Source organism: Spea bombifrons, chromosome 10, assembly GCF_027358695.1.
Source record: "Spea bombifrons isolate aSpeBom1 chromosome 10, aSpeBom1.2.pri, whole genome shotgun sequence".
Taxonomy (NCBI): Eukaryota; Metazoa; Chordata; class Amphibia; order Anura; family Pelobatidae; genus Spea; species Spea bombifrons.
The window spans coordinates 9,160,984-9,175,283 of record NC_071096.1 but is presented as its reverse complement, the minus strand read 5'-3'; the positions used below and the strand labels follow the sequence as shown (position 1 = coordinate 9,175,283).

The 14,300-nt window shown below is 37.8% G+C and overlaps 1 protein-coding gene across 1 annotated transcript in view; it reads left to right on the top strand.

The window, feature by feature from the left end:
- Positions 1-14,300, top strand: part of ELP4 (elongator acetyltransferase complex subunit 4) — a 98,623-nt gene that overhangs the window by 12,648 nt on the left and 71,675 nt on the right. The window contains exons 3-4 of the mRNA XM_053448866.1: positions 2,655-2,776; positions 13,609-13,743. Coding sequence (XP_053304841.1) covers positions 2,655-2,776; positions 13,609-13,743 — 257 coding nt within the window. The remainder of the gene's footprint in view (positions 1-2,654; positions 2,777-13,608; positions 13,744-14,300) is intronic.

Sequence of the window (14,300 nt, the reverse complement as noted above, 5' to 3'; positions counted from 1 at the left end):
GCATATTTCTCATATTGGATGTATGGTTTTTGATAGTTTTTTTGTCATTCTTAAATGCTTGCTGCTCATTCCCTCGCATCATATCTATCCCCTTACTTATTTCCCTTCCCTGTTCCCTTCTATAATGCATGATTAAAAGTAAGAAATCAGCTTTGCCTAAAAAACAATATACAAACTAGGGGAGCACACAACCTAAAAAGCATAAAAGGCACACACATTCAGATTCCTGGGTTCCTGCTAGAATAGTAATGACCAAAAAGTACAAAAACAAAGAAAGAATTCAGTGCACACCCAGTGAATACCATTCAAAATAAAACACCTATCTGCGGCATAAATATTGTGGATTCCGAAACACTATTCGGCCATATATTGCTTAGCCCACCACTATGTCAGAGTGCCCCAAGTTCGGCGAATCTAATTTTTCATGGCTATATTCATGGCTATATGGCTATATATTGCTAAGGCAAGGAGCTGAATCAGTGGGACTGCACCACATTTTAACCCAAACGAGACTCAATCAAATTTGAGCTTTCTCAGGACACCATAAATGAGGCTCCTGTGGATTCACCAAACTTGGGATGCTTTGACGTAGCAGCGGGCTAAGCAATATATAGCAACATAGTGTGACGCAATCCCCAATATTTATGATTTGGGTGTTTTTCGAATTGTATTTCCTGGCTGTACGCTGAATTCTTGCTTCGTTCAGCTGTACCTTAAAGCTTAACTTCAGTGGAGAGGATGGAGCTGGTGATGTTGGTGGTAAGGAGCATGGTGGGAGAGCCAACCAAGGGAAGAACCAAGTGCCTGCTAAACGAGAATAAAATATCAGACATGTTTTTGTTGAAATAAATGTTTTGGATTGATCTTTGTTTCATATGGTTTTGTTGACGTAATCAGTTGTTCCCATTATTGATTGATTGATGTTCTCGTTTGTAAAATGGTTCTGTTGATAATTGAGATGTCGTACACCAGATTCCGACATGTTCTAAGTAGAGGCAGATGCTAGTTACAGCTAATTATGTCTAGATACAGTCCGGGCTTAACTTTTTCTACAGAACAGCTTATTGCGGCCACATAAAAGGTAAGTCCAAGCCCTGTTACAACAGTTCATATCAACACAGCAGAGTAAACAGCAGGGCTTCTCTTTGTAGGATTAAAGGCTTTTGAGTAGCAGTGGGTAGTCACAGCAGTAGCACGTTAACAACAGGGATAGTCTTGCAAGGTTGTCCTCGATGGGTAAGCACAGCCATATTGACCAGCTGTTTACGTGTACAAAGACGTCTTCTACACGCACTATAGAAGTTCTTATCCTCCTTCTTATACAGATGTCCAGCAGTGCTTCAAAAGTGGCTACAGACTAAATGAGACCAGTGTGTTAAATACCTTCAACTATCACTAGTAGACCAGCGTAAGCCAGCAACAGTTGTCCCCTGTATGCCTCCATAATGGAAAGGTAGTAGAGGCCTCATTTTTAGGGGTTCTTTTGTAGCAGGAGTGGACTGTTTAGGTATTAACCAATTACATCTTACAGTATTCAGTGGATATTCAGAGTCTTGTGTTTAAACTTCTTTGGATAAATCAGTGAGTTGTTTGCTGTAATGAACACACATAATTTATATAATGAAATAATTAACTCGTCAACGAAGGATCTTCAAGCTCGTTTAGAGAAACCCAAACCAAGTATAAAAAATACGACCCATCCTCATTTAAAGTGGACCTATTACTTTTCCAAATGATACATTTTAGAAAGCAGGACAATCCAAAGTCATGGTGGCGCTTGGTTTGCCACAATAATCATGATTACCTTAGTAAAAACATGAAAAGGTATCCATATGCTGATACTGCCCTTCCTTCCGGGATTAGAGTCTTAATTATTCATGCAAATAAAATTCAATATTATATTTATGCAGATGTGTATATATAATGCTACGTTTTTGCCGCTCCGATCCTTTAAATTACATGAAAACCGCCTACAATTTTTTTTTTTCAAGGTAAAGCTAACCTTCAAGCTACAAGTAACACCTCTACCCTACAGATAGTTTATTATATTTTACACATATAATTGCATTTAGAGATACGGGCAACAGTTTTAGCATACATTAATGTTGTTGACAGCTGCTTTGCAAACAAATTGTCTGTAAATTGCTTGTTAACGTTGGACTAATTCTACCGGTTACTTTGTTTCTCTGTGTAATTGAAGAATTGTATCAAAAGACTTTATAAGAGAAGCTGTAAAATGTGTTTGGTTTCAGTAAACCCGTGCGCCCCCCCCATAACTTTTAGGTAAATGTCCATCTTTTGTGTGTAGTAAATTTTATTATTTATTTAGTAACTGTATTATTCGCTGAAATGTGTTAGAAAATAGATATTGAAGATTTTTATAAACAAACTCATAAAAGAAGTCCTTAAATTTACTTATTTGGTTTCATTTGACCCAGGAGTTCATAATTTTAATTAAGTGAGCATTTGTGAGTAATAAGATGCATCCCTGCTTTACGAGACCGTTTGGGACAAATTCACTGAAATCTGGTTGAACCCAGAAGGAAGCAGCAATTTCTTATTGTAAGCTATGTGATTTTGTCGGTGAATGTGTCCTCGTTTGATACCCAACCAGTGGAAGTGTGTCACTGAAACCCATTTCTTCATCTCTACAGAAGAGGACACGTTTTCTACATACTCCAACATCATCCTCAAGTATTTTCTGGCTGAAGGCGTGGTTAATGGACATGAATTATATGTTGCGTCTTCTGATGAAGATCCTAACGATATCTTGAAGGTACGTTTAATCTTTTTTGTGATTGAAACTGATAATTTTGCCACTTGGTTCCAATTTCTTTGATTCTATTATAGTTATGATGAGTCCTCGTTATCCCACCACCACCACCACAATACTGCCTCAATAATACCCTTGCCAAAGCTTGTAACTGGTTAAGAAACTTTACATTTAAACAAGCTTTAGGGATTTCTAGAACCTTTTTTTAGTAATAATACCCTACTAAATGATAATTGTGCTAATTGGTTTCCATTGGGCTTCTCCTTTTTATTTCTATAATAAAGTATGACGTAATACAGTTGGGTAGTTTATAAGGTCCCGCTTTACGTTCCTGAAACCAACGAAGATAATATGGAGGCTGCGAAGAGAACAGAGAAATCTTCTGTCATTTCGTCCAGCTGTGTGAGATTACGCGTCCCACTTAGATCATGTACGCCTATCAGCTCTGAGAACATACAAGTGGCCAAAACAATGGTGGTCAAGAACGTCTTCGGGGAGACGCTATAATTGCCCTCCTTTTAATTTTGTGATATATAATTGGGAGGCTCTTAAAACCTGTAAGCAAGACAAATATTGCCGATACTTGGAAGGGGAAAAGGCATTCTTTCAGACCATAATTATGTTAAAAAATGTGTGTAACTAAAAGAGACAAGTAAAAGATAAAAAGCCCCATCAACAACGTTGGGTATATTATATACCACCCAGCAATTTATCCATCATCCTTTGAAAACATCTTCATGCCTTTTGTACTCCAAGCGTCCTCAGAAAAGCAGCGATGAAACACAATGAAAACCCACTCTAGAAAGGGGAAAAAAAAGAAGAAAAACTGCATCGCTTCATGCTTTTTTTGTTTTTTTTCTCTTCTTCGAGACTGAATGAGGCTACAGGGTGAATGCAGTATTTGTGCTCTTATACAGATCCTCTGTCTTCGCTGTCAAACTGTAGCTGCTTCTTAATATGAATAGTGCAGGAGGGGGTGTCACAACATTAACGTCACTTTATATCAAGGTAATGCACTGGTGTTAAAGTGTGACAAACATCTCATCGACTGTGAATATTTAAGCATCGCGTGAATGAGAAGTAACGGGAAAATGTACTGAGAGGGTTAAATTGGATAGATTGTCGTAACAATGTGCATGTAGTGCTTGTTATAGACACAATTAGTTATATATTCATATATATATATAATATTATATGATATAATATACTGGCTTCATTTACGTTATCTCTAACTTTACATTTAACAAAACAAAATTAAATATAATTTTATAAAATTCTTTTTTTTTTTTCTTTTCGTTACTAAATTTCTCTCTCTATTTTTTTTCCTTTCTTCCTGCTGTCTCCGCTTCTCGAACGCCAAAAGGGCATGTGATGCTTTGAGCAATTAATGTTTCTTTCTTTTGCAAGAAAGTGACATGAAAGTTTAGAATTTACACTAAGGCAAGACATTGGTAAACACGTTTCTTGTTTCAGCCTGTGGGTACTGTCATTATTCTGTTTAACCCTTCGCTAGATCTCCCTAGATATGCCCCATATCTGATAGTCTCGCATAGTGGTACATTTAGTAAGCCTCGATCGCAAACGGCTAAATACTTGCTATGTGTTTATTTCATTTAAGTGGGGTTTTGGTCCCTCTTTTCACCTATAAAGTATGTTTTGTTATATACATTTCTGGATTTTGGGAAAATTATAATTATTGATCACCTATAAAGTTGTGATGTAAATATTTAGCATGTGGTCTTTAATGTAAGTCTGGTGTGCAGATCCCGTGTAGAGTTCTTCAAAAAACTGAGGTTAAGTAAAATTGAATTAAGAATATATGGACACAATATTATTATTGTTATATATATATATATGATATATCATATTACAGAGCTCCATCCGATTACACAGAGCTATTACAGAACGCTTTACTCTTTGGAGCTGGCTGGTGATGAGTAGAGCGCGCATGCATATGTTCAGCCCAATGCATCTCCTGCAAACCAAGGAAGTTGAGGGTAGGACAAGAGGACAAACGTTGAGTCCCTCCATGCATTTGTAAGGGCAAAGAAAAGATAACTTAAAGGGGACACTCGGCCATCAAATGCCATAAAGTGCGCATGATAGCGTTGTTGTCCTTTTGTTGTTTGTTCACTCGGGTTTCCATTTTGGGATCTGGAAGACATTTTTCCCTTTTTTGAAGCACCATTTGGAGTCTCATCAAAGCCTTCCTCTGGGTTAACAGAATAAACAATAATGTTGAGCTCGATGGACTTTTTTTTAGCCTTTATTACTATGTTACCATGTTGATAACATTGAAACTAACAATATCCAGACATCATAATATGAAAGTAACAATATCATAAACACACACAAGACATAATGGTATGGAAGTAGAGGAGGGCACAGCTCTTACAAGCTTACAATATGCTCTCAACATCTCAGTTAAGTCAATTTGATCTACCTGACCTTGCCTAGCAATATTTACATGTTCTCCCTTAGTTAGCATGTGATTAACACTCTCGGGACTGACAAGATAGCACTAGGATAGAATGTTGCGGTAATTCACAAATGCGTAAATCTGGTTAGTTGCGTTAATGAAGACGTTGGGTGTGACATCATGTCCTAACAACACGAATTTCATTATTAGAAAAGGCAAATTGTGATTTGGACCCATTGTACCCCAATATCATTGGTCGTAAACCAATGGTTTAACCCCAGTTGTGGGGGACAAAAAGGAATGTGATGGGATTACAAGGTAAAGAGCACGTGCCGTAATCCACCAGGTGTGACATAATCTCATTCCTTTACCACCCCATTAAGTGTTTCATTGATGTTTCAGTGGATGAGATGTACAGGAACTCCTGTGAGAGCCAAAAAAATGTGGTGTTCAAATAATGTGTAAAATGTGCTCGGATTAGGAGAATGCAGTGTGTACCGCCGATGTCATGGCAAGCGGGGTTCCTATTCTTTTCCAAAAGTCTGTTGTAGTTCCGCCAAGACGGAGGTTCGTGAAATCGTTGTGGTGCCTGTGGCACGTTACACTGATGTAAGGTACACTTTAGTGATATAACGTGTGTGTTTGGCTCTACGTTGATCTAATACGAGGCTGCCAAATACATAAAAAGATGTTCTGCAAGTAGCATGCTTTTACTTTTTTTGAGGCAAGTTAATTTGAAGAACTTTTTTTTATTATATATATGGAGTAAATATACAGAGGGGTCAAAAGTTAGAGGGTAAAAGTCTAATTTCAAGGGTATTTTTGGCGTCAGAGGCATGACGTAAGTTTCCCTTTCCAATATCATACCATCTTGTAAATGAATTTATTTCCATGTTCATTTTGCTTTATTCAGATTTTTCAGGGATAGTTTGTCATGCTTTTAGTACAATATGTTGATTAGGTGACTAACTGGAACAGCACCTTTAACTGAGTCAGCGAAGCATCTGGCGGTATCCCTAAGCCACCTCTATCACCACAGGGGTAATTAAGCCAACGGCCCGCTGTCTACTTACAGTTATATCAATCCTCAGGGACGATTGACTGGCCTTCAAATATCCATTAGAGACCTTCCTGGAAAACAACTAATTGGTTAGTTACATTTTTGTTAAACAGATGTTAAAGGTGCTGTTCCACTTAGATAATTTAGCTTTTTAGCACGTTAAACACACAAACCTTAGCAGATTTGTCCTTTTATTCGTTGCTGTAAATGTTGAGTCGTTTAAGAAGCTTCTAGGCAACAGCCTGCTTTTTATTACATGCAAATTAAGGGAGCACTCATGGAAACATAGAATGTGACGTCAGATAAGAACCATTCGGCCCATCAGGTTTCCTCATTATTCCCGATGTATCGACGCGCCGTCCCTACTTTATTACATGCAAATCGGTGCAGACATTCTTTAGTTATTGGTAGAGAATTAATGTCGTTTAGCTCCTCCCCCAGCTGCCTCTACTGGAAGCAGGAAGCATGTTCCAGTACACTCCTTGCACATGCTCAGTAGAACTCCCATCTTAGTCAGTAGGAGCAGCAGCAGCCAATCACGTTTGTCCAATCTAAACACTGATGTTTTGCTGCCATACATGTGATCGGCAGTAGCTGCTGATTTCAGTGGGAACACAACATAGCGTGTGCAAGAAGTATACGTACGAATGCCTCCTGGGGGTCTTGTAACTCTAATTACTAAAGAATTCATCCACCAATTAGCCTCCGGGCAAAATCCACGCCAACATGTAATGAAAAATGAAAATACGATTTTGAGGACTAGACTCGTCTACACTTTTACAAAATTCTGAATGCGACATAATGTTACATGATTAAAGAGTTATTTCCGCAAAGGATTTGGTCATTTAAAAACACTAGGAAGGATATTTAGAATCATAAAACGCAAAGTTTTCTCGAGCACTTTATCTTTTATTATAAGTCATTGATGTTTTATGAAGAAATTTAACCCACTCTGTTTTCTATGCATTTCACACAATAATAATACACAATTTCTACAAGCATTTTTAAAATAATAATTTTGTCACCTTTATAAAAAATAAATTTTTTTATTTATGCACCACTTGTTCCTAATAATATAATAAAAATATAATACATTTCCATTTTCACTTGTATTGGTCCCGCTGGTTTGTATTGATTCATGCAATGTACAGGTAGTCTGACGGGAATATATTTAAAGACGCTGGCTTTCTGATGGTTATTTGTCATTTACGTCTCACCTATCAGTCATGTATATACTTACATCACTTTTTATTTGTAATTAGACAAGGATTTCGTAGCCTTTAGCCACTGCTCCTTTGGTGGCTTACACCGGGGATTAAGAGCTCCCGTCAGTTATTGAGAGATTTCTAAGCCTCTAGATAAACCAAAGGACGGCAGAGTGTGCTGGAAATCTGCTCCCAAACTGTTTGGGACTTTGGGAAGCTCTGAAGCAGAAAAATGTTCTTTGAAGCAGACAGTATCAAGCGTAGATTTTAATATCTGAAACTTCGTCTCTGCTTAACTGGGATTATGTGTGAGTTTAATGAAAAGTTATCCAAGGAAGGAGATTTGACAAGGACCCGGTTACGGGATCCTTCTTACTTCGCTTATGACATTCCCGGAACATCGTTGGAAGGAAATTTGCTAATGCATTTGCATAACCAGCTTCTTGTTTGTATTAAACGAACATTTTATTCCGTTAAAAAAAAAGTTATATTTTTTTAAAGAGATAGATGGCAAACTTTGGGAGGTATATTCTACAGATAAAGTGTTTAATCTATAGAATGACCGAAAAGATCCTCTAGATAAGATAGTACCTTCCATTCCTTCTCATTTAGTATGTTTAATATATATGTCTTAAATAAAAAAGATAAGACAAAAGGATAAAAAATGTGTGTGTGCTCGCACTTGTGTGTGTGCATGTGTGTAAGAGCAGCCATCTTAATTATTTGTTATAACCTTGGCATAATTATTCTCCTACATTGCGTTGCCCTTCCACTTTGTTGGAACTTGATTGGTTCTGGGGGCCTTAGAAGATGAGGTGATTTAGACAATAATTTAATTGAGGGTAATTGCGCTCATGCTAGTAGCATAGCTCTACCAAGGTAAAATAATTCTTGAGTCTCTCTTAATACTGATGGGTTTGTACTTTTACTTTTTTTTTTTAAATCTGAAACAGATGAGTTCTAGAACTACGTTTGTAGCCAGTGAAGGTTGGTGAGGAACAGGAAGAAGCAAAAATGAAGTCCACTAAGCAGGCACAGAGTGACAAATGTCCTACTAGAAGTGGGACTTTGAAGCTTTGTAGGCCACAGGGTTGTGTAAGGAAACACTTGCAAATGCATTTCTTCTGATGTGTTATTTTAGGGGGTTTTGTTAATGGCACCTGGGGAACTGTTGGCAACGAGTCTGACGCTGGTATTCACAAAGAATTATAGAAAGGAGAACGGTGTGAGACGGATACTAACGGGCAGTAGTATTGATGGTAGCGCTCGTGGATTCTGGGAAAGAAAGAACATATGGACATGTTCCTCTCATTCATATACAGTGGGATTTAGTAAGATATTGGATATGGGGTAGTTGAGTAGAAGATAAACATCAAATATGATTATTCAGTTAAAATAAAATTTGGTAGCACCAACTGGTGCTATAGCAGGGATCACCAACAGGTACCTCATGGACAACTGGAAGCTCTTTGGCTACCACTGAATAGCTCTTGAGTGACTTGCGTGTGTGTGTGTGTGTGTGTGTGTGTGTGTATATGGAAACATACTTACATGGGTAAGCAAAACCATCTAGTATTTTATAGGTTGCAGGAGTTGATCACCATCAGTAATGTTTTCATACCTGTTCTTACCTGGCTCTTGGGGGTAATCAGATTTGGTGCTCCTGAATTCTTTTGAACCCCAATAATATTTCAGTACAAGACCGAATTGTTTGTGTTCCTGAATCGTTAATATAAGTTACATGATTCCAGGTATTGGTAAAGTGTAAAACAAGCTTGTAGGAAACTCTGCTCTTACAGATGAGTAGGCAAATCAAAACACACATTTACAGATTGAAATGAGCATCTGTTGATTGAATAAGAGCGTTCCAAACAGGTACCTGTGTTCGGGGAACAGTCTGCGTGTTTCGCTTGGCTTGCAACATTAAAGTTGACTGGTGTGAAATAGTTAATCCCCTCCCGGGACTCTGAATGTGCAAATGACAAGACTTTAAGCGGGGATGGTATGGCGTGAGGTGACAGCAACAGGTGTGCCCCTGATTGCAGCGCAAGAAGAACTTCAAACAATGGCCAGCTTTGGGACTAAGACAAGTGCTTAGCTGGGATCAGTCGTAACGATCATCTGTGAGCGCCGATCACCTGCATTGTGCAACAGAGATAAACAGATAGGCACTAACAATGCGGTACAGGTGTTGTCGGAGGACAATGGATTATTTGCTGATGAAGAAACACACACCTGGGAAATTAATTTGTTTTATCTTTAGGAATGTGTAATTAGGCTTTATACCCATATCGTCGCCAGGAGTCATTCCTCGCAGCAGACAGTTCAAACGGCATTAGCCAATTTGACCAGCTTGGCAAATCAAAGGGTTGAAAACAAAAGTTGAAAGCCTATATATATATATATATATATATATATATATATATATATATATATATATATATATATATATATATATGTATATATCAGAATTATTTTAATAATTTTATAAATTACTTTATATATATATAATATCTTATTTTCTATTTATAAGGGAATCACTTGTTAATAAAAGCTTTAATTGCTTCTATGTGTGTGCTTTTATTAATTATTATTATTATTGATAATAATAATATTTCCTTGCATCTTATGTCACACAAGATCCTTCCTAAAAGGTCACCTACATCATGACATCATAAGCAATCAGCGTTAATGATAACAGGAACCCGACTAGAGAAACCTGATTCAACATGAAACTAATCTGCCTCGGTTTACGAAACCTTCCACCCATCTGTGTTTAGTGCCTGCTTGGCTTTTCATTGTGTGGACATTGTGACCGTTATTCATACATACGTTCAGGTGGTCTCTGCTAACTTATGAAAGTGGGAATTTGTTCTAGTTCCGACTGAATGGTGGTTGGGGGGGATACCCAGACGCCGGCGCACTCAAGGTTAGGTCTCGGCCAAGGTGCCATGAAATGAATCCGTACAAACCACACGATAGAACATAGTCTTTGTTCTTAATGAAATTGTCGCACGTATAGGTAAACTGTAGAACCAGACTTTCTTCTTTCTTGCCCGATTCAGACTAATTGCCGCATTCCTCGAACGCATAAAAGGGAAAGAACAATAATTACCAGACAAGGTTAGAATTAAATAGAGCTATGGAAATGGAGATATATCTTTTGTATCACAAAAAAAAAGCTAATAATTGAAACATTACTTAATTACATTAATAAGGTGTTTAAAAACCACATTTAATTTGAAGATAACTATCATTATTCTTTATAGTAGAACTTTGCTGGCAGTTTTTTTTTCTCTTTAAAACCTGGTATTGGAGCAGCAGAATTTAATAATAATAAAAAAAGGATACCTGTAGTTAAACGAGCTGTTCTACCTACCCTCCTGATCGTAACACATTTATAACAAAATGTAGCCTTAGAAACAGCCTAAAAAATTAAATATTACAGATTTTGCGTTTTTATTTTTTTGCGGGGAACACTTAAGTGTCATGTGACATGAAACCCGACACTGATAGGTTGTCCTAGAAATCTTTACAGAAAAAAAAATATTACTAAAATCAAATCCACTTGTATTTTGAAAACTTTGTTTTTCTTCTCAAATTTGGGAAATGTTTTTAATGTATCCTTAAGAAAAAGCTTCTCTCGTATTACCGTCTATAGTGTCTACCAAAGGGGTGGAATAACTTAAAGGTCCATAAAACCGGAAGGAAAAATGGCTGCTCTGATGGGCTTTGCGGTACTCTATCTACTGCTTTTTAATCCACGTTCACCGTTTCACGCTTATATTCGCTATACAGAACTGCGAAATTTTCATATTTGAACTAAAAAAAAAATCTTATTTTATTTTTCCGCATTTATTTTCTCTAAAGAAAGGAAAACAACATCCTACCCCCACAATTAAGATTCCTCCCTCTTTAAAATAATAGATTTCCTTAATACTATCTTTTTCAGCTGCATTTTTCTATTGCCTGGGTGCCACTTTTATGATTGTTACTGCTTGGGTAATTTTTGAAAGCTTAAATACCATAAATTTCTGCTCATCTGTTTTGAAAATGGTTATACATTCATCCAGATAGGAGCCCGGGTATTCAAACGAGACATTTATAACTATTTAGGGCTTTCAAGGCATTTAATTATAAAAGACAAATACAAAGGATTTCCCCTTATCATTCACCCGCATCTCCTGCGTTCTCGCCGTGCTGTAATTCACGCGCAGACTATTGGGTTTGTTTTGTGTTCTTTAGGGTAATATCGATGTTTGTGTATAATCTTCAGGTTGCGGTATCTCTGTATTATGTATGCTAGAAGTAACACATATCCGTAGTCCTGTTAATTCCGATTAAATCACGTTAAAGGTGCCGTTCCACCTACTTTGCTGAATGTAACTTTTTTGTAACGAAATTCATTGGTAGAAGCACAATTCCTAATACTGGTTAATGGCCAAAGATAGAATTCTTTAATCGTGCACAAAACAAATCTGCCCAAATTATTCTTTTTGCTGGGAAACACATAATTGTCATGTGATATAAAAGGAGACACGGATAGGTTGTTGCCATAGAAACCGCAAAAGCTCCCTAAACATTTCAGAGGAAATAGTTCAATTACGTATTTGCTAAGAATTATTTCCTTCCTAGATAATGCAGTTCTTTTTTTTTCTAAGTGGAACAGCTCCTTTCAGTTGGGAGTTACGTATCAAGAGAAATTCTGGTGCAGTTGCCACACATAGAATGTCCCTGCTGATTACTAGAGGTGGTCGAGCTGAGTCCATAACTAATGGGTGGAGAAGTCTGAGCTTGCTCCAGCTTGTACTTCTCGGTTTACCAGTTTGCACCAGAGTTTGCACATAACTATGGAAGTCTAATTGTTTTAACTAGTTTCTTGGAAACTTTTTGATCAAAATGATAGGACTCGTGGTTCCTCTCCAGCGCCCCCATGTGTCCATACCTCCATACCTCCATACCTCCTAACGTGTTACAAGGTGTGAAGATAACTCGATACTATCACCAGCCTTCTGTAGTGTAATGATTGGATTTACCATTCTTATCTGTACAGTCCTCGTGATTAGGTGTTTCCATTGGGTGCCACCGTACCTGTGTCAATAGTTTGAGCCGGAAATGTCATCTGGCAAGCAGTGTGTGATGATACTAACAACCATTAGAGTGATAAAAAGTAATGAAGGGGGCATCTTCTCAGGTCAGCCCACGCTGCAGCTGTCTTTAAAGTGCTGTTAACTGGGATAATAGTAAAATTCTACAATTTAGAATAATTTTGTACATTTGCTAGCATAAACAAGCTGGGGGTCTTCTGTACTTTACTCTTTTCTAACCTCTACTGGGCTTTGAGATGTGGAGATGATGACACGTCTGCTCCTAAGGTCCAGAAGAGATAATGAGGGACCATAGGAAAATAATTTAAGGAGACACAAGTAGCACCGATCATGGATCCCTCATGACTGCAAACGACTGTATCTCTGTATCTCAGAGTTCAGGGTCATGAAGACATATTCCACCTCTCTACAAGGAATGGCTTTGCATGGTATGTGGTCTCAGCACCTACTTGGCTAGGAGATGTCATTGAGGACACCTGTAACTCCTACTTGTCCACCTGTTTAGAGGAGAGCTCACCCCTGATACATTGTCTTCAAGAACACCTATATTATTAAACTTGTGTTAGGTGCAGCTCAATCTCTATGGCCTTCCTCGTGGTTCTTTGGGATACTTAATTATTCTCCCCTATTCTGATTGATCATACTATCATGTGTTGAGGCCTACTTACACATTTGTAGTAGCGATAACCAAACGATTGTATGGGACGTTTATCATATGAATCAAGTTTGCTAAGGAGAGCTGTTTTTTGGGGTAGAATAAGTGGCCCTGATGCAAAGGGTAAAAAATTGTGTTATCACAATAACAAGCAAAAGAATATTCCTGCTGAATGGACCATTCCGTTTGTCTCTAAGGTTGTAAGACTACGTTGTCTTCAGATAAATTGTTATACTTAACTCTAGTAGTGTGTTATTATATATATGATGTAGAGGAAACATTGAAATCGTAATCCATCCTAGTTTATCTCCCCAGTACTTCTGTTTGTGGGTTATATGTGAGCACTTTACTAAAACCCTGAGTTTTTGTATCATATCTGTTACCGCAGGACCTCCCAGCACCCCTAATAGATGAGATACCAAAGCAAGATGACCGTAAAGAGGAAAAGAAGGTCCCCGTATCTGAAGAGGATACTCGGGAGATGAAGATAGCCTGGCGTTACCAGAACCTGCCGAAAGTAGAGGTGAGAATTACGTTGAAAGGGACATTGAGGGGGTTTTCTTATGCTTGGGAACCCGTAATGAAAATGTTGATTATGGTTACGTCACTGCAAACAATTCAAATCTTGATGTGGATGGCGTGAAGGTGGGTTTTTTCCACCTCATTAACTTTTAATTCGAATGCAGAAGTACTAATTTCAGTCTTTCAGGAAGTTAAGATGGAAAATATTATCTTAACTTATGTATAAGAAGTGATTTCGGTGTTGCTTTGAAAAGTGGTGTTATCACCATGGCAATAAACAAAATGGTCAAGTTTACACTACCATTCCATTTGTTGCTACGGTGATTTTCTATCTACATCAACCTGCCCACAATTAAAACATGTCTGCTGTCAACCTTTGAAGATGTTACTTATCAGACAGTGTTTTACGTAACAGATACAGCCCCTCGGGTAGGATTGTTGTGCAGACTGCCATGATGTCACCGCAGTAATCACTAGTGGTTTTATTAATTCCATCAGTGCCAAGAGCTCCTCAGATGAGTGATTTATCCCTACCGCAGAGAATTAAAACAGCCACCC